At 39.2% G+C, this 19,235-nt stretch overlaps 2 protein-coding genes across 8 annotated transcripts; both read left to right on the top strand.

Annotated features, from left to right (window-relative positions):
- The first annotated feature begins 809 nt into the window (after positions 1–809).
- LOC122865066 (histone-lysine N-methyltransferase SETDB1-A-like) lies at positions 810–9,028 on the top strand. Of its 5 annotated transcripts, none has more exons than XM_044173022.1 (10): positions 810–953; positions 2,866–3,040; positions 3,462–3,565; positions 3,714–4,133; positions 4,826–4,993; positions 5,930–6,131; positions 6,284–6,357; positions 7,922–8,112; positions 8,236–8,356; positions 8,454–9,028. In XM_044173022.1, exons 2-10 carry the CDS (start codon positions 2,871–2,873, stop codon positions 8,468–8,470), a joined length of 1,467 nt encoding a protein of 488 aa, XP_044028957.1. In that variant the 5' UTR covers positions 810–953; positions 2,866–2,870; the 3' UTR covers positions 8,471–9,028. The 5 variants fall into 5 exon arrangements, with proteins under 5 accessions (XP_044028957.1, XP_044028954.1, XP_044028956.1 ...); XM_044173019.1 differs by having other exon boundaries at positions 3,714–4,235; positions 8,236–8,349; XM_044173021.1 differs by having other exon boundaries at positions 3,714–4,235; positions 8,454–8,623.
- Positions 9,029–9,549: 521 nt separating this feature from the next.
- On the top strand, positions 9,550–19,231 carry clk2a (CDC-like kinase 2a). Of its 3 annotated transcripts, none has more exons than XM_044173026.1 (13): positions 9,550–9,739; positions 11,000–11,199; positions 11,334–11,619; positions 12,774–12,864; positions 13,741–13,807; positions 14,303–14,419; positions 15,065–15,231; positions 15,871–15,965; positions 16,173–16,302; positions 16,877–16,959; positions 17,235–17,314; positions 17,444–17,534; positions 17,708–19,231. In XM_044173026.1, exons 2-13 carry the CDS (start codon positions 11,000–11,002, stop codon positions 17,894–17,896), a joined length of 1,596 nt encoding a protein of 531 aa, XP_044028961.1. In that variant the 5' UTR covers positions 9,550–9,739; the 3' UTR covers positions 17,897–19,231. The 3 variants fall into 3 exon arrangements, with proteins under 3 accessions (XP_044028961.1, XP_044028960.1, XP_044028962.1); XM_044173025.1 differs by lacking the exon at positions 9,550–9,739 and adding an exon at positions 9,920–10,074; XM_044173027.1 differs by lacking the exons at positions 9,550–9,739; positions 11,000–11,199; positions 12,774–12,864 and having other exon boundaries at positions 11,485–11,619.
- Positions 19,232–19,235: the final 4 nt, after the last annotated feature.

Here is a 19,235-nt window from a genome sequence, read left to right as displayed (position 1 = left end):
CTCTGGATAGGGCCTTTCGCGTTTTTTGTGAGTTTTGCGGCCACCGTAGTTTCTCCTACACGCTTGGAAGGGGGGGGTGAGGCGAGTGGTATTCAAATGGTTGCAAACTGCAATTTCACCGCTACTAAATCACTAAATCCTACACACTGGGCCTTTAAGTTGTTAAATTTTCTACTTTTCTACTTCTACTCCACTACATTTCAGAAGGAAATATTGTACTTTTTACTCCACAACATTTATTTCACAGCTATAGTTGCTGTCTCCCTCGTTACTTTTCAGATTAAGGATTTATACACAAAATATATGATACATTTGTAAAATATGCATTTTAGATTAGTCAAGAGTACATAAAGCAGTTAAAATCCACTTCTAATAACCAATATGTTAATGCATCAATCATAATGATTCAGTAATATAAGACTAAAACATAATATAATTAAACATGATTTAACTTTGATACTTAAAATACAACATATTTCCAATTTCTGCACTTTTCATTGCAGGACTTTTACTTGTGGTGGAGTAGGCCTATCTCTACATTGTGGGATTATTTTTAAATGAGTAAATTGTGTGAATACTTTTTTCCATAACTGGTGTTGATTTAACTTTATGGCAAGTTTGGAGACTGTAGTGTGTGTGTGACATTAATGTGATTTATTGCAGGGTTGTATTAACAGCATTAGTTTTAGTACCTAGTAAACTGGTCACCACTGAGTGTATACATATTAATATTGTACGTATTACATATATTAATATTATATGATTTATTTTTAACAGTTATATGCATTTATTTGCTTACGAGTGTTCTATCGCAGAAGTAGAAAGACTTGTTGGTCGTTTGTACGGACACAGGGGGCGCCAGTGAGCTGCTTGCGACTTGCGGCGAAGAAGAAAACACATCCGAAACTCACTTGGCCTTGCCACACAAAGGGAAGATTTATGACTTATTTAAGGTATTTATGCTAACTAAATGCTTCACATTTACGAGAGAAAATACTTCACGGATGAGTACTAGCCGATGAGTTTGGCAAATGTATCTCGGATCCTTCCTCCCACCCCCCATAAATAGCGTGAAGTTATCATGTGGGACTGGATGTCAGACAGTGAGAGAAGCAAACTCAGCGGCTAGTCATGGTCCAGGTTTCGGTTGACACCCCGGTGTGTAAATGTGTGTTTCTTAAATGCGTTTTGTGTTTTTAGTCAAAGCTGGTAATGTAGCTAGCCTCGGTTACTGCCCAGTTATAATAAAAACAAAACTGAAGGGAATCACCATTGTTTTGTAACGTCGCCCCGGGTGCTCGCGTGAAGTAGCCGTGTAGCCTAGCCTAACGTTAAATAACTAACTGTTATAACGTTAATCGTTATAACGTTTTTTGTTTTCTTTTAAAGGCCACGCCATTCAAAAATTGTTGTTACTTCACTTGGATGTTTTACATTAACACCGCAGGATGATGTATGTGCAGAGTTTGATAGTAAAGCCCGTTGTCACATTAATCTTGAAAGGAGAAAGTTTATCTGTGCTCACCTTAAACATGAGTTTAAGACGTGTTTAGTTTATTAGGATCCCCATTGGTTAACCTGAACGCTACAGCATTGCAGCAGCTATTCTTCCTAGGGTCCACAAAAAGCTTTACATTGTGACAATGCAACCATAACAACTTACATCATAACACATAACATTACAAAATAAACAGGACTAGAACACACTCATACAAGCTCCTGACAATACAATAATCAAATATATGAAATCCAGTGACTTAAACTATGGAAAGTATCCACCAGTGTTGGGTGAGATTCCTTTAAATACTTCACAGTTTACTGATTACCTTGCAATTGTAATTAGTAACATAATTTGTTGGATTGCTTCAACACAGTAACGTAACCTGATTATATTTGATTACTTTAGGATTACCCGGGTTCATAACTAGCATTACTGTATTTCAAGTAGTTAATAATCCATTATGTTCTTAATCTCACTCCAGTAAGTTATTCCTTTTGGAATAACATTCTTCTTGGGTTTCCAAAAGCAATCGCAAATTAGTTACTGCATTTCTTTCATACAATCTGCGACCCAACCTGGTAGTTACCATAGACATAATTATGAGCTAAAGAATACTTAGGTAGGTACATTACTATATGTATACAATAATAATGGCTATTTTAACATAGATAAAACAGTATAATTATACACCAAATGTATTATTTACATTTGAAAGGGTTCGAATAATTAAATGATTAAAACTAGGGCTGTGATCCATTCCAGTAGTGCTAACCTTAGACTAATGTACTATTTCTATTTTGAAGTTTTAAGACTAGCTTTGCTAAAGCAACATGCCTGTTAATTCCAGCTTGTTGTAGGCATTATTGTGCACCTGACACTGAAACAGGAACCTGTTCCTCTTTAAATCTGTACAGATTTTAATAAGCTTCCAGTTTCTTTTACCGATGACTGCTGATTTCTTACATTCTTATTTAACTGTTGCTCAGTGGCATCTTTGTCTCTTTCTGCTCTTTCACTTGTCTGTCTGGTTGAACCATTGTACAGCATTTTTTCATGTACAAAAAATAACTTTTTTGCAAACCCTTCATATAAAATAATATTTTTTTGTAAAGAGGACTTTCTACAACCTAAAAGCATGAAAGAGTATTTCAAAAATTTCATACAATTTCTTTAAAACATGTCCGCAGGGGATCTTTAAGTTGTGTTGATTTTAGCCGTAAGTTACATGTTATAGTTAAGTAAGATCTCTGGTGAATTATTAACGTTGCACAGTAGTTCTTATAGTAAGAAAAACCGTCCCCTCAACAACACCCCTGCTGCACACTTTACCTTCAGCATATGATTTGAAACCTTGTGTGTTGCAGTGATTATGGAAGGGGATGAAATGGAGATGAGCAAAGAGGAACTCCAAAAGTGGATCAGAGAGAAAGTAAAGAAGAACAAGCTGATCTCCACTGATGTGCTAGAGAAATGCAATCAGCTGCAATCTCTGCTGGAAAGGAGGGAGAAACAGGCTGACCACCTCCTGAAGCTCTGCGAGTGAGTGTTACATCTACGCTGTGCTCTTGTTTCTGCCTCTTGTAAAAGCCCTTTGGACCATAATTAAACATTTTGTTCTTTTTTTAACACGCTAAATTATGTTCTTAAAATCAAAGACCCCGTTTTCCCGACTGTTGTAATTTACCCTGCTAATGCATTTATTTCAAATGTAGCTAACTCACTAAATTTATTATGTTATATTATCACTGTTTATTATGCCAAATATCTAAAGCTGAGACACTTGTTTTCAGTGAAATCTCCTTTTGTGTATCTCAGTGTATTAAGTGTGTTAAACCATCAGCAGACTTGATGTCTTTTTATTTATTGTACTGGTCCCTTCTCTGTACTTGAAGTACACTTGTCTTCCTTAAGTGTTTCTTTATGTTCGTTGCTTGATTTGTGTTGTCTTGATGTCTTTCAGGTCTGTGGCAGCATGTGAAGCGATTGTGAAGAAACAATACTCTTTGCTGGGGTGGGAGTACAGAGACACAGATTCTGATGATGATGATAATATTACAGGCTGTGGTAAGATGCAAAGCATTAAATAATACTTAATAAAAATACGTGCTCTTGGTATGTCTGTGTCCTTCGCTAATTGCTCAGTTGTTTTCAGCCACACAAACTGGCTTATTTTAGTTTGCCACAATTTGACCTGTACTTTTTTCCTTTGTAGGAAATACGCCTCCATCCCCATCTGAGTTTGTTCACACTGAGACTCAAATCCCCAGCTCTTCAAGTACAAATGGCCCTACTTGTCTATTACCAAAGCTTCAGGACAGAGAGAACCTCAGAAGAGATAATGGCAAAAAAAGCTCTATCCATCTAAAGACTGCAGTGGTGGTCCTTACCAGACTTCCTAGATGTAAGATCAGTTCTTTACATCCACCGACGCTTCAGAGTCACTACAGGGAAGATGAATCCTTAAACAATTCAGATTCTGATAAGCAGTGGGACCCAGAAGATGACTCAAGTGATTCTGATTTTTCTATCTCAAGTTATAATATTGGGTCAAACAAGAGGAGAAAAATAGATCAAAAGAATGAGAAACTTGCTAAGAGACATGCAACACCCCAAGCCAGCACAAAAAGCAATGGTAAGTTCAATGCAGCAAAAACATCAACACCCCAAGCCAACGGAAGTACCGACGCTAAGCGCAATGCTGTGAAAACATCGACACTGCCAGGAAACACAAACGGTATGGTCCACAAAAAACAGAAACATACAAGAACATGAACACCCCTACCACTCAAAAAAAAATGTTGTTGCATGAATTGCTTAATTTCTGATCCTAAAAATTATACTTCATTGTTTTTATATCACTCCTGTTACGGGAAAAAACATGAGAAAGAAATATGTAATTTTGTCACCATAGTGACAGATAGAATGTGGTCGTTTACATGTCTTTCAGCTAATGCAAAGCGGTAGTGGAGATCCTCAGCTGCAACTGTTTTTTTGGCACTGACCTAAGTCAATTATTATTATTGTAGAGAATAAGATATAGGTAAACTTTTACAATGACCTGCCGTTTCATTTTTTTGTAAGTTGTGAAACAGTTTCATCTTATTGGACCAATCACAATTAACTGAATTAACCACACACACCAGTTTGTTTTTAAGGGGTCTGGGTTGGTGGATTTTTAGACATCACTTATTTGGAGCAACTTCTATTCTTAACATTTTAAAAGAAGTATACAGGTATAGGCATTTGAGAAAATGCCTACAACCAGAAATACATTTTCCTGAAGTTCATCAGTTTTGCTATGTTGTGTTCCTTTTCCACTGACAGGAGTAACCCCTTTGTGCGTAGTATCAACTCTTTGCCAATCCACTGACAAAGCCACCAAGACCCTTCCTAGCGTGCCACAAGGAGAGATCCGTGTGAACATGAATGTCCTCGCCAGAAGGAAGGTCATGAGCTGGCAACAGGGGAAAGTCATGGAAATAGTAACAAAGGGTAAAAAATACAATGCGTCTTCAACTTGACAGGTATCAGTCTGTTAAGGCTAGCAAAAAATAGGTCTGGAGTGTTTATGTAACAAATTTTCATCCGTGCAATCGATTAAAAATAGTTCATACCATAACTCAATGCTTTAAGATTTTCTGGTTTGGTGAAATTGATCACAGACATGTAAAACAACAGTAAAATCACATAAAATGTGTAAAAAGTCCACAAAGTACAAGAGTAATGTAATACAAGTTTTAGCTTTCATTTTAGCTATCCAGTCCCATGCTAAAACATTGAATATAACAAAATTCTGCACAATCATCTCATGCCCAACTTTGTCTCATTGATTAGCTAGGACTCCAGCAGAGCAAACAAATTGTGCTGTAATACATTTTTATGATTAAATGGATAAAACACATCTTCCAATTTTACAAAAGTAGCGTTATGATCAATAGTTTGGAAGTACTTTCATGTGTAACCTTGGACTGGGGCCATGTCAACACTCAAATACATTTGAAACACATCTTTTTTTCCATTTGTTTTTGTCCACCAAAAAAACCTGCAGAAAATTATTTGAAACTCCCAGCGTAGATGTAAAACTTAAAAAATGTAAACGCTGTGCTCTTGGGATTTAGTTGTAATAATGAACAGCCCAAACAGTACAACAGTACAAACTTTCTCAGAGTTACAAATCATCTGTTCTGTGTACTCAGACGCCCATCACGCTTATGACATTCACCAGAATGTAACAGTGTCACAGAAGAAGAGAGAGAGTCAGTCGATACAGTTTGTACATTATCTTTTGCAGGTTTATTAGCACTACAACAAGGATAAGGAGTTTGCTCATGAATCGTAGCCACAACAAAATCCATATGACATTGTTTAAAGAGGGCTTTGCTTACTGGAAGTGTTTTATTTATTTATTTATTTATTTATTTTTTGCAGAAGATGGTAGGTTGAAATACAAGATTAGTTTTGAGGAGAAAGGGAAGAGCCTAGTCTCTGGCCACCACATCGCCTTTGACTGCATGCCAAAGGCGGAGCAGCTGTTTGTCGGTGCTCGTATTGTGGTTAAGCGTCAAGCTGACAAGCCCCAGTTCTGCCCTGGTGTCCTGGCAGAGCTCCCCAGCAGAAAAAACCGCATGAGGTTTGTGTGTGTAATGGATAATTTTTTATGATGAAGTCAGATTAAAATGTTATTTCTTTTTTCCCCCTTCAATAAAGTCACAGTTTCCTAGGTGAAATGCAGTTGCTTTAGCCAAAGTATGGTTTGATGAAAAACGTGTTTTCATTTTCCAGGTTCCTGGTCTTTATTGACGATCACACGCCGGTCTATGTAGGCTTACCTTTACTTCACCTGGTGTGCAGACCATGTAAGTTTGGGTGTTTTCATTCACACACGGACTGGTTTGTGGATTTATTACAGACTCAAGGTCGTCTGCTCTGATACATTTGGTCAAGTTTGAAAGATGTTTTCCAAAACTGCTCTGGTCTGGAAAAATAGTTTGGGTTGAGTTCAGAAAGCCTCTTTTGGGGTTTACTTCATGTAAAGTCCAGAAGTGAAGGCTGTGGATGTGTCAAATAACGTGATAGGCTGATATTGATATTGATAAGCCTTTTTCACAGCAGACATTTTAACTTGTCATCATAAGAAAAGCACGTGTTACTAATAAGATTAACGATGGCTCTGCTTTATTCAAGTGTCTCCCAGTAAGCCATGGCAGTGGACCAGCATGCACAATACCAGGACAAAGAACTGAAGCAGCTAAATGGAATTCAGCCGTTATTCATTTTATTACTTACACCTGTGGTTTTCCTACTTTGACATGTCAAAAAGTCCTCTGTGCAAATATGCACAGTACAATGAAAACACAAGCTTAGTGACAACAGTCCCAACAGCAGTTACATATTTCAAAGGCAGATCCAATAATATAAAAACATTTGTTGCCAGCAGTAAGTATGCTAGCTTACCTATAAGAGAAGTTATAAACTATGGAGCAGCATTATCATATACATGCAAAGTCTAGTTTGTTTTTGATAAAACTTTGTTGAAAAAAAAAGAGAAAACCAGCCATTTCTGCATTGAATGAAAATCCTACGATGTTTTGCATCATCAGTTGCATCATTTCTAAAATCCAATGTTGACCTAATAATATTTATTGTACTCAAGATCCACTTAGATACTTGTTCTGGAGCTTTAGACTGTTAATTTAGATTTATTGTGTTTTCCTTTGTTCTGTATTTATACACAAATGTCTCCAAGAAATATTTCAAAAGTAGGGTTCAGAACAATGATCAATTTCTGAATAATTATTGATAACAACTGGGGGGGAGTAGATAAATGGAAATCAGACTGAATTTCGATTTCATTTTCACTTCACTATTCAGCCTGTCATTGTGTTTTCTGTTTGGCCGTAACTAATCAGCAGTGATTGATGTCATTTTCATTCAACATAGAAGTGGTAGTGCTTGCTGGGAGCAGCTAGCGTTTGACGTGTTGATCAAAGAAATATGTTGATTTAAGAGTTAAGCTATACATATATAGCTGTGTCAATTTCATCCACACTCGTTGCCATTTTTTTGGCCATTTTACAGTAGCAATATTTTTTAGAAAAAGTGACATGTGAGCAAAGGCCTAGAGGTCTGCTACCAGGGAAGAATATTGATAAAATGAATAAAAAATGAACCCTTTACTTACTTACTCTTTGCTTTTACTGCTTTTACTAAGTCTTCAGCTTAGTTTTTATACATAGGATGTTATCCTTGCACTGTATAGTTTCATCTAATTCCTGAAGTGAATGCACGTTCAGTGGTAAACTCTGTCCTATCAGTGACAAGTGCATACATTTTAAGCACATTCTGTAGAACTACAGTTGTCCACGGTACCCGCTATTATACTGCCAGTAAGCAGAGCTTTGTTTCTTTTTCCTGTGACAGTGACGGACCCGTTGGATGATATTCCAGATGGCAACCACAAGAATTTCATGAAGGAGTATATAAAGGCCTGGCCTTACCCGCCCCAGACCCAGTACAGGGTTGGACAGATAATTAATGCAGAATTTGATGGAGTTCAGCAGAGGAGTGAGGTGCTGGTGGTCGACTGCAGCTTGATACAGGTTGTTTTTGAGGTCAGTGTCTGTAAACATCATTCTTTAAACTATTTTCAACGGGATTCTTGTTTGTTTTTTTTGTCCCTGTTATATTTATTTAGATTCTGTGACTTACAGTAGTTTGTGTGTCATCATGCTTAGAAAGATCAACATAAGGAGTGGATCTACCGGGGCTCCTTACGCTTGGAACACATGATTAACATGATAGAGCATTTGGAGTCGAAAAAGGACGGGCAGAAGAATAATCTGACCAAGGTCAATGGTAAGTTAAATTCTTAAACTAATAAAATCATGGAGTTATTCTAGTTATTGCTAATATCTCATTTGTCTCTTGTATTTCCCTGTCTTGTGTACTTCAGAATCATCAAAACACTGATGGGACCCTGACTGTGTTAAGAGAAATGGATGCTGTGTTCCAAGATGGCGCCCCATGCATTCAGAAAGTTGCTCATCAACGACACACACTGAAAACCTTTTCTCATGCTTCCTCAGGCTTCTGCGTTTTTGGGCCCATAGTGCATCTGCACTTGAGTTTCCCCTATGGCCGAGCCGGTTGACAGCATGAATGTTATCGCAGTCTCCCAATAGTCAGTATGGCTGTTCTAGGGGCTATTGCCTATGGAGAGAATCTGTTCAGACATGCTTGATATTTGTGACACACAGCAGATAATTTCACTGTGGACAATAGCATTTCAGTGTGTTTGGGCCCCTGCGTGTCACTTGACCTGCAATTTCGACTTTGGACAAAAATCGCCTCACAGCCCAGTGCTGTTCCTGGGGGCTGCCATGGGACTCACACATGCTGCTGAAGGTTTTACCTTGTTTTAGAGTGGCTCAAAACTCAAACTGTATTGAATACGTGAAATGCATTTTTTGTTTTTAAGTGTTTTTGTATTATAGTTTTAGCGTTTTTAAATAAAAACAAATTGTCTAATTTTCTTCGAGCTTATTTTAACTTGTTAAAAAGCAGCATCTTTTCTAAATGTACATGAACATAACTGCAAACTATGAATGCCCATTTCCACCAGGAAAATAAAATAGATTAAAAGTTAGACATGATGGAAATAAAATCACTCATGCATGGTAAGTCAACATTAATAAATAGTGAGTCAAAATTATGAGCTGATAAGTTAGTCAAAATTGTGAGAAGTCAGAATAATGAAATAGTAAATCACATTAGAATTATAAGGTAGCAAGTAAAAAGGCTGACTTAATCAATTATGGTCAAATTCCGACTTACAATAAACTTCTGATACAATAAAATAAAAATGGTGGAGTCAAAAACAAACATCCGGCTAAATAACATTTCTCCATCAGTCACATTTTATATTAACTCAAAACTTGGCAAACGTGCCTTTTTGACTATTAAAGACTGTTGCAGGTTCAGGGTATTACGCTCACAAGTCGTGTGGTTGTGTACATATAGGACTGAATTAACGTTACATTTGCGGCGCAGGGAGGCGTTAGCACCACCAGCCTGTCTGAACCAGAACTAGCCGTACAGAGGGAATGCAGAAAAAAAAGCTGGCTGCTTGCTAGCAACGGAACCTTGAACATCGGGCTAGCGAGAAGATTAAAAAAAGAAAAGTGGAACGCCACCACGGATTTCTTGTGGGACAAACGTACAGGCCTCGCTGCTAAAACGGTAAACATTATATATGAGCAGTTTCGCACTGTTAAGTAAGCCATATTCCGGCCAAAGGGTTAGTACGACTGCTAGTTGAAGTAGCTGTTTAGCTAGCTGATGAACGTAGCTAAGCTAAGATGGCGGCCAAATTATTTACATTAGCTAATGTTGCTAACAGAGCGTGCTAACATCCAGTACGTCGCTCGTTGGTTAGCTGGGTCGAGCTTAAAGCTATTTTTTGCTGTTAATGCGTTGGTGTTTAAAAACGGGAAAATGATTGAGTGATGGTAACGTTACTCGATGTCCTGGTGCTTACTGAAAACGGCAGTGTTATTAAGGCATCGTCTTACATGGTAGGCAAAAACAGCGATGCTTTTAGAAGCGTATTTTGAACTTGGAATGGTGTTATGTTACGAATCTAACGTTAGCTTAGTTAACGCTAACTGAAATGGCATAATGCTATCAGCAGTCGTGTATTGATAACATTAAAGTCAATTTGTGGATTGTTTACAATCGTTTGAAGCAACACTGTATTTACGCTAACCAGTGATGGGTTGTTAATAGTTAAATAGGATCATGCAACAGGGTTATTAAAATGCATCACCGCATTTGATCTCTAACGTTACTCTCTGTTCACATATTTCCAGGCCCGCTTCAACAGTTGTCTGTCTAGCTGTAACTATCACCTCTGAACTATTTTTTGCACTGATTTATAAGCTGCATGCTTCATCTTGATGCTCGTAAAAGCTGGAGTGTTAAACTGCGTGTTACTGTGGTTGGCTGTGTTCAAATGTAAGCCTCCTACATAACTACGTTTGTTTTGTTTTTTTTAGTTATTGTTTTTTTTAAACCTAGTTTGTTTACTAAGCTGTTGTCGTCAATCAGCCCCTTTGATTAGATTTTAAGGTGTTTTTTTTCAAGAGCAGCTGTATTGAACAGTGAGGTTAAGTTTATATCTTCACATACAGTAGATAGCTGGTGCTAAAAATGACTGTTTAGGCTGCTTATTCACATTTTAAAAAAAATTAAATTTGTTATTTTTTGTCTCCTACAACTGCTCCTCCTACTGACTCCCACTGATCACTTGATGTGAATATTTGGCAAGAAGAAAAATATGAACAGGAGTAACTGTAAAAAGGAGCCTTCTAAATTTAAGCTCAATTGTTTCTTGTAGTTTTTAACAAGCATTTCCTGAACTGTTAAAGGGCATTTTTGCCACAGGCCGTCAATATCATTTAAATTCTTAATGTTTTGTTTGTCCTTCTAATAATCCACTAGATGCCTCACACTAGACGGTACTCGTCTTCGGACAGAGACAGTCGAAGCAGCTACCAAGAACGTTACAGAGACAGAGACAGAGGGCGAAGACACCGGCACAGAAGATCACCGACTTACTCCTCCAGTAGTGACAGAGACAGAGACCGAGACAGAAGGGGACGGGGACACAGACAGGAAGGAAGCTATGCACGCTCAAGGAGGTATGTTTGTGTGTTTAGTGAGATTTGTTGGTTTGTTATGCTGAAAATTTATTTTACTCTGCAGATCTCTTTTTTCAGGTTTGGTTTGTTGTCAGTCATCAGGTTTCAGTGTATGCCTCTGTGCTCTGATTTAGTCGTAGCTATGACAATCGCTCTACGGAGCACCGGCCATTTGAACGAAGACACTGCGAGGGATACAGACGCTTGGATCAGAGCCGAGATCGAGACCGCGACAGAGAAAGGGAGCCCCATGGAGCAGCTGAAAGTTACTACCCACGCGACTTCTCCCCAAACATGTACGACTACCGACGTGGCCGCGAGAGGGAGCGTGAACGGGATGAGTCGTATCGGAGGAAAGGCAGCAGGCGTAAGCACAAACGAAGGCGGCGTAGAACCAGGTCCTATAGCCCATCCTCCTCGGTGAGTACAGCCAGACCTGAGATTGTGTTTTAACTCTTCTCATCCTCTCTCCTTCCATCTCTGTCTCTTCCACTCAGCTCTTTCTGTCTCTGTCTTTCTCTAACCATTTATTCCTCACAGCTCCTGGAATTGGTAAGTAGTACAATCTTTATGATTTGTTTTTTGGTCTGTCAGAGGGGCTTTGTTTTATTTTTTGTTTAAGTGGGTTTCCTTTTAAATTGGCATTTCTTTTTGGAAGAGCATTTTCATTTTTATGCAAATACTTTTTCAGTAGTTCATTAATGATCAACCACTAATTCTTGCTCCTCTTCAGATACACACCCATCACAGCTTTCTTAACTTTTCCTTTTGAAAGCCTAGTTACACCTGGTCATATTTAATTCAGTGTCTGTGGCCCTACCTTTCATAAAACTTTTTATTTTGTATGTTGTCAGTTCTTTTGGAAAACGCTGGTGGTAGCAGTTGGTTGGCCAGATAGGCTTAAAAAAAGTGAAAATGTTCTACCAAACACCATGCAAAATTTAGATTTAAATTGAATGCAGATTTTTGTTAGATTTTGACATTTAAAATGTCTTACATTTGTTAAAATGCATTTTTGTGTGGGCTATGTTTAACCACACCTGTGTAATAAGTAGTATAAATTTAAGTGAGCAAGGGGTTGAATTTGATGTGGTATATGTTGTGGATATCTTTAAATATTTCCTGCTTGATTACATATGGTCCTCTCATTTTATTTTCCATCTTGTTTAATATGAAAAGTCAACCTGATAAGTTTTGAATTAGTTATGTTACTGTCTTAATTGGTTTTTGCGTTGATGAATGGATATGCCAGTTGCTTCCTTGTTTGTAAGCAGCTGTGGTTTAAAGGTAGAGGGGGGAGAGGAGCAGAGGACAACTTGTGATCTTTGACTTGTTCCCTTGCACTATATCCCTATCGTTATATATTTCCTTCACGTGGTGTCATGCGTGAATCGCCCCATGACCACCAAACCCACCTACAACCACAACTACATCAACTACCACCAACATCACCCTCCTCCTCCCTCCTCGTCTACCTGTGCCGCCTGACGCCGTGGCTGCGGCTGCCCCTGAAAACCCCCTGTTCCCTGCGGTCGTGTCGTGACCTGCTGATGGTGGTTTGGGTGTGAAAACAGCGGAGCAACAGCCGGACGAGGGCACTGAGTGTGAGGGACGACGAGGAAGGGCACCTGATCTGTCGGAGTGGGGACGTCCTGCAAGAGAGATGTACTCACTGCCACTACTCTATCGTAACCCTTCTCCATATGAGTATTAAAGCATAGAGCAGTTACATGACATGGGAGTGCCTGATGATGATGCCTTGCTAGAATGCTCTTCGCTCTAGCTGAAATAGCAGGGTGGATTGCAAGAATGTTGAAGATTTTGAGAGGGACTTTAGATACCTTCTCCTTTTTGTTCTAGGATTTTAAGCCGTGGAGCATTTTCTATGTTTCACAGGTTACTTGACTTTCCTAAACATAGAAGCCCATTTGCAGCTGTTTGTCTTTGTTGCGTTTCAGATTAAAACTCAGATACAGTATTAAATCTGTAATTTAAGATAGCTATTTTCCCACTATGAGTGTTTCAGGGATTTTCTTTCTTTTTTAGTAGACTTCTAACATGCACATCACCTATTTAGTCTTTTTCTAGCACAACCAGCAGACACATACACAGTAAATTTAAATTAACATATTTGTCATTTTCAGAATGATGCATTGTTTTAGCAGAAATACTATAATTTTCCAGTTTTACACGCTACCCCGTGTCCTTTTGGACAAAAACGGCCGCATCTTGAAAGAATGTGCCCTTATTTTCAATAGCTGCAAATTGGTCATCAAAGGAAGGGAGCGCTTTACATTTGCCCCCTTATTTTCTTCACATGTATCATAGTGCTATGCATTCAGTTATCATAGATTACCTCAAAGTGTTTCAAGCCTGCCAGATTGAATAGGCAGCCATTTGAAATGGGGATGGGCGATAGAATTGATACGCCTGTCTACACTTTTGCATTATGTATTCCTGCTTAAGTCCACATGTCTAATGCTCCTGTTCTTTCTTTCCCCGCTCTCCCTCTCTTCCTTTTCTCTCTGTGTTGTGTTGCAGATGAGATTGTCAGCACTTTGGGCGAAGGCACTTTCGGGAGGGTGATGCAGTGCATTGACCATCGCAGGTGTGTGTCAGTTAACATTAAAACGCAACAGCTGTCAGCTTCTAGGGTCCTATTTTCACAACCCCCAGTAGAGAATACCTGCTCACTGTGCTTGATTTTTAGAAACAAGGGCTGTTTTATATTTAAAAACTACTCCATCAAATTGTCCGCAGCTTGAATGGTGCTGTTTTTTGTGACTGTGGGCTTTCTCCCTGTTAGATTCATTATGGAAGATTTATTTTCTTGTGACAGTGCTAGAAATGTTCATCAAGCAAGTTCATTTTCACAGTCAGGGCCTTAAGAAAGTGACACACTTTGCTGTCATAGTCATATTATTGCGTTAAGTGTTGTTTTTACTGTAAAGTAAAATCCTGTCACTTTTGTGTCTGCAATTCAATCATGCCCTTTTCTGGGAACTGCATCTACTCCCCGAAGTGAGGTTTACATACAAATGTAATGCATGTTTTGTGTTTCATTACCTATGTCTTTGGCTTCATACTATCTTATGTTTTACAGGGGAGGAGCCAATGTTGCTCTGAAAATTATCAAGAATGTGGAGAAGTACAAAGAAGCGGCTCGCCTGGAGATCAATGTATTAGAGAAGATCAATGAAAAGGACCCTGATAACAAATTGTGAGTTCTGACTGAGTACTGTGGTACTACATTTATATTAACTAATTACCAAAAGTAACAATGTCTAAACCATAGACTGTATATAAAGATGGATGATGCGTCTCCACTTCCTCCCACTGTATAAAAATGAAGCCAAAATGAACACCTGAACATACATCAGTGTGATAAAAAACTACCTGAAATGACAGAAACCATCTTTGGGAAAACTTTATTTGACTTGTACTTTGAGTTTTTTGGTTGGCTCATGTCCCATCTGCCAACATGGAGGGGACAGGGTTTATGACCTATACTGCAGCGAGCCACCAGGAGGCGATCGAGATGTTTTGGCTTCACTTTTGGGGAGCTGTCATATCATCCATCTTTATATACAGTCAATGGCCTAAACCAACACCATTTTCCTTATCAGAGCTGGGCAATAAATCTAAAGTGTACCAGTACTGACATTAAGTGTCACCAACATAGTTTTGCTCATATCAGTAGGTTTGGTAAAAGCCTCACCCTTTCCTGGAAGCTGTCGAGAGTTACCAAGACACGTTGTGCTAGATTCGTCTCTATAAAAATGTTAATTTAGCTGTTGTATAAATAAAGTGGAATTGGCATACACTACATCACTGTCAAATCACCTGTATCCTGTTTATCTTGCAGCCTTTGTGTACAGATGTATGACTGGTTTGACTACCACGGTCACATGTGTATCTCCTTTGAGCTGCTAGCTCTCAGCACCTTCGACTTTCTAAAGGAAAACAACTACCTGCCCTACTCAATTGGTCAGGTCAGACACATGGCCTACCAAATCTGTCTCGCTGTGAAGTGTAAGTTTTTGTTTTTAATGTCCTCTATTTGATTTTAGTACATAAGGAACTTGTATGATTAGGAGAATTAAGAATGCAATTAATGCAAGTAAAAGTAACTAATTCAGGATGTTTATTATAGACATCATAATTTGAACTTGTATGTTTCTGTAAAAAGAAAATTGTCGTAATGTTCCTAAAGTAAGTGTAGTTTTCCAACAAACACACCCTCACTTAATGATGTTTCTTCCCTACAAATTGAGTGGCTGGACTGAAAGCCTCTGTTGTTTGTGTTAGACAGCCTGTAGCCACATGAGGGCATTACAGGCCAGGTGGAGGAGTGTGTCTATTAACTTAGTAAGCTTCTCAGGAGGAAAATAATGCTGAAATTAAATAGAATTCCTGGCTCAAATGTCAGTATCTATATGTATTTTGTGGATTTGAGCTATTCCAGATGTTTTTCTCATGTTCTCATTTATTTATTACACTGTATATTACTATCATCATCATTATACATTGTGGCACGTCTCATCTAATCTGAAAGGAATTAAAGTCAGCACGCTGCATGATTAGAAGGTGGCTTGTGTAAAGTAGTTTTAAGTTCATTTACTGTCAAAAGTGAAGACTATATAACCAATTAACTCATGTTTTTTTCCATAGTTCTCCACGACAATAAGCTGACACACACAGACCTAAAGCCTGAGAACATCCTATTTGTCAACTCAGACTTCACAATGTCCTTCAATGTAGAAAAGGTAAGATGCAGTAGAATGCAAAGGAAAAAGGTGAAAAACATTTTTTGTCTGTAGACTTTAGTGTCAAGTTGGTTCCAAGACTGATAAGCCAGTACCACAAAAAAAAATACTCACAGCTGCAGTTTACAGACACAATTTGAATAATACTTTGTAGAAAAGTCCATCAAAGCTCAACAGTTCTGAGAAGCACTTGTTTCTTTCTTGCAGAAGCGGGAAGAGCGGACGGTAAAGAGCACGGCAGTACGTGTGGTGGACTTTGGCAGTGCCACTTTTGACCATGAGCACCACAGCACCATTGTGTCCACGCGGCATTACCGTGCCCCTGAGGTCATACTAGGTGAGGATATCTATAGGCTCTTGGCCATTAATTCATTGAAAACACCACTTCTTAGAAAGGATCATATGATTATTTACACCTATCACATTATTCCAATCAAAATATGGTCCAGACATTCAGCAGGGAAATCAGTTTGGAGATGAACACGTATCAGTTGGCACAACTCAGTTGTTGTTCCTAATTTGCTCTGTAGACCAAAGATTTACCTGCAAGTTTATTATAGAAACAGGCTGCCTTCTACAAGTTGAAACAAGCACAGCTGAGCATCCCCACTCTGACTCTTGATAAGCATTTTAAGGTGCCTTGTTCTGCAGGAGATAAGGTGATATGTCTCCTCTTTTGATTCAGCTCAATTCACATATATCATATCTTCACATATACATATTAACACAACACTACTACTGCAAGTCACTGTCAGGGAGCAGTAGGGGTCGAGATCAAGATGGCTCTATGTAGCTAAAATACTGGGTCATTTGAGTAACTTCGGGTGATGTCATCAAGCATTAACCCCAGCCTGGAGTAGTCTCCACATATGACACGTTTTTATAGGTGTTTTCATTTATTTTTCCTTCAGAGCTGGGCTGGAGCCATCCCTGTGACGTGTGGAGCATTGGCTGTATACTGTTTGAGTACTACCTGGGCTTCACCTTGTTTCAGGTACAATGACCTTGGCCTCAGTCAGACCTCATTCAAATGAGAATTTTGGGCCATTTAGGACTGATTTTCTACTTTGATATTGATAAACTGATCATTTGGCCTGTATCTCACCAAACAGTGAAACATACATGTGTACATGGCACGTGCTAATCTGGTAGGAATTAACCCTTCTGAGCTCTGACTGTCTGTTTGACGCTGTATGTAGCAGCAGAAACAGCAGTAGTTAAACCCTCGTTCCTGCTGAATCATGGTTGTCTAACTCACACTTCTTTCAGACTCATGACAACAGGGAGCATTTGGCCATGATGGAGAGAATCCTGGGACCAGTTCCCTCTAGAATGATTCGTAAGACGAGGTGAGAGAACATACAAACACACCAAAGTGATAAAAAAGTGCCTGTAACACTCACAAATACACCTTTTTACGTAGAAAACAACATGCACACACTTCAACACTGCTCACACTGATCTCTGTACCCTCTCAGGAAGCAGAAGTATTTCTATCGTGGCCGTCTGGACTGGGACGAGAGCTCCTCAGCGGGGAAATACGTCAGAGAAAACTGCAAACCCTTACGGGTAAGAGGGGTGGATGGGGAGGAAGAAGTGTGGTGATTAGTAGGGCTGAAAAGGGAAACAGTGCATTGTACTGAAAGAACAAAAAAGTGTCTTGTTTTGTACTGCAGTTCTTCACTTGACAGTCTCTCAGTATTCCTCCTAATCCCATTCTCCATCCTTCTTTCCCTTGTCAGCGGTACTTGCTGTCGGAGGCGGAGGAGCACCACCAGTTATTTGACCTCATTGAAAGCATGTTGGAGTACGAGCCCTCCAAAAGGCTGGTGCTGGCTGACTCCCTCAAACACCCTTTCTTTGAGACCGGGGGGATCGGCGAGGCAGCGGGCAGCAAGAGCTGGGAGGGCAACCGGGACATCAGCCGGTGACCCACAAGCCTCTAAAGACAGTGACAGAGGAAATCAAGTCTTTTATATGTGGAGCAGGTGAACTGTTGAATCAATCGGGGCTTCGGATGTTCTGTCGTTTTTCATTAAAGCATGGACACCTTAACTTCTTGCTCCTCCATCCTGCCCTTCTGACATCCACCTCTGCAGCCACAAGAGGCATGTTTTCATAGCAGAGAGACCAAAATAACCCACGAAAGACTGGAAAAGAGTCAAAATGAATCTTTTCAAGCAGCCACAGCCTCAAAAGTAGCCCTCTATGCAGCTCCTGTCTTCCTTTTGACTTCTGAACCACCTTCCTCCCTTCCTTCCGTCCATCTATCTTATTATTTTCATCAGCATGTCAAGGAAATAATTCACCTTTCTAAGGAAATAAACACTACAAAATTTTACAATAACTCAGTTTTGGGGAAGAAATGTCTTCCGATTCGGAAGTCTAAGGAAAGGGCAAAAAGGAGATAGAGCTGTATATGCAGCGCAAGTCCTCACCTACATAATTCTAAACATGGAGTCATGCAAGATATTCTATTATGCTAACATCAAATAATTCAAATTGAATATCATATTTCCTTGGACATTGTATCTCCAGCAGAGACAAGTTCTCAAGTTTTCGTTTGTTTTTGTTAAGTGAGCACTTGCATTGCACATGTTTCTTTTTTATGTTTAAAAGGATTATCCCTTATATGGAGACTCTTGCCATTAATCTCCGGTTGTTAGGCCTGTTATTCGCCAATGAGATGATAATGGTGATGGACACTCCACACACACAGGCCTCTGTTGCCTGTCTTATTGATAGATATATGTTTGTTACGTTATGCAGTGCTTTCTGTGTGTGTGTGTGTGTGTGTGTGTGTGTGAGAGAGAGAGAGTGTGTGTCTGTGTAGGGGTGGGATGGTGTGGGTGACACGTTCATGTTAATGTTTTGCTCAGTGGCTTCTTAGTAGTTCAGCATTAGTCATGGGAACATTCTCACATACTTTTAAAAACAAAAAACATAAACTGCCTTTTCCATGTGTGATATGGTCGGATCTGAAGTCTCTCCATTGAGGTTAAGCACACAGCTCCTGGTGGAAGCCAATGAGCCACACGCAACTGGTGACAGTATTTATTTTGAGTTCCACTAGGTCAGAGTCCCCACCCCCCACCTGTACATGACTCGTTTTTTTTTTTTTGTATGAAATTAAAGCGTATAAAACTGTATATATGTATGATTGTGTAGAATTAAAGTTAAGTCCTCCTTGCCAAAGGCTTATGGTGCTCTCAGTATCAGTTCGGGCCTCTGGTAGCTAAAGGGAGGCGTTCTGTCTTTAAATACCATCAC

This window comes from Siniperca chuatsi, linkage group LG17 (genome assembly GCF_020085105.1).
Source record: "Siniperca chuatsi isolate FFG_IHB_CAS linkage group LG17, ASM2008510v1, whole genome shotgun sequence".
Taxonomy (NCBI): domain Eukaryota; kingdom Metazoa; phylum Chordata; class Actinopteri; order Centrarchiformes; family Sinipercidae; genus Siniperca; species Siniperca chuatsi.
The sequence above is the reverse complement of the archived record's forward strand: the minus strand, read 5'-3'. Positions and strand labels throughout refer to the sequence as shown.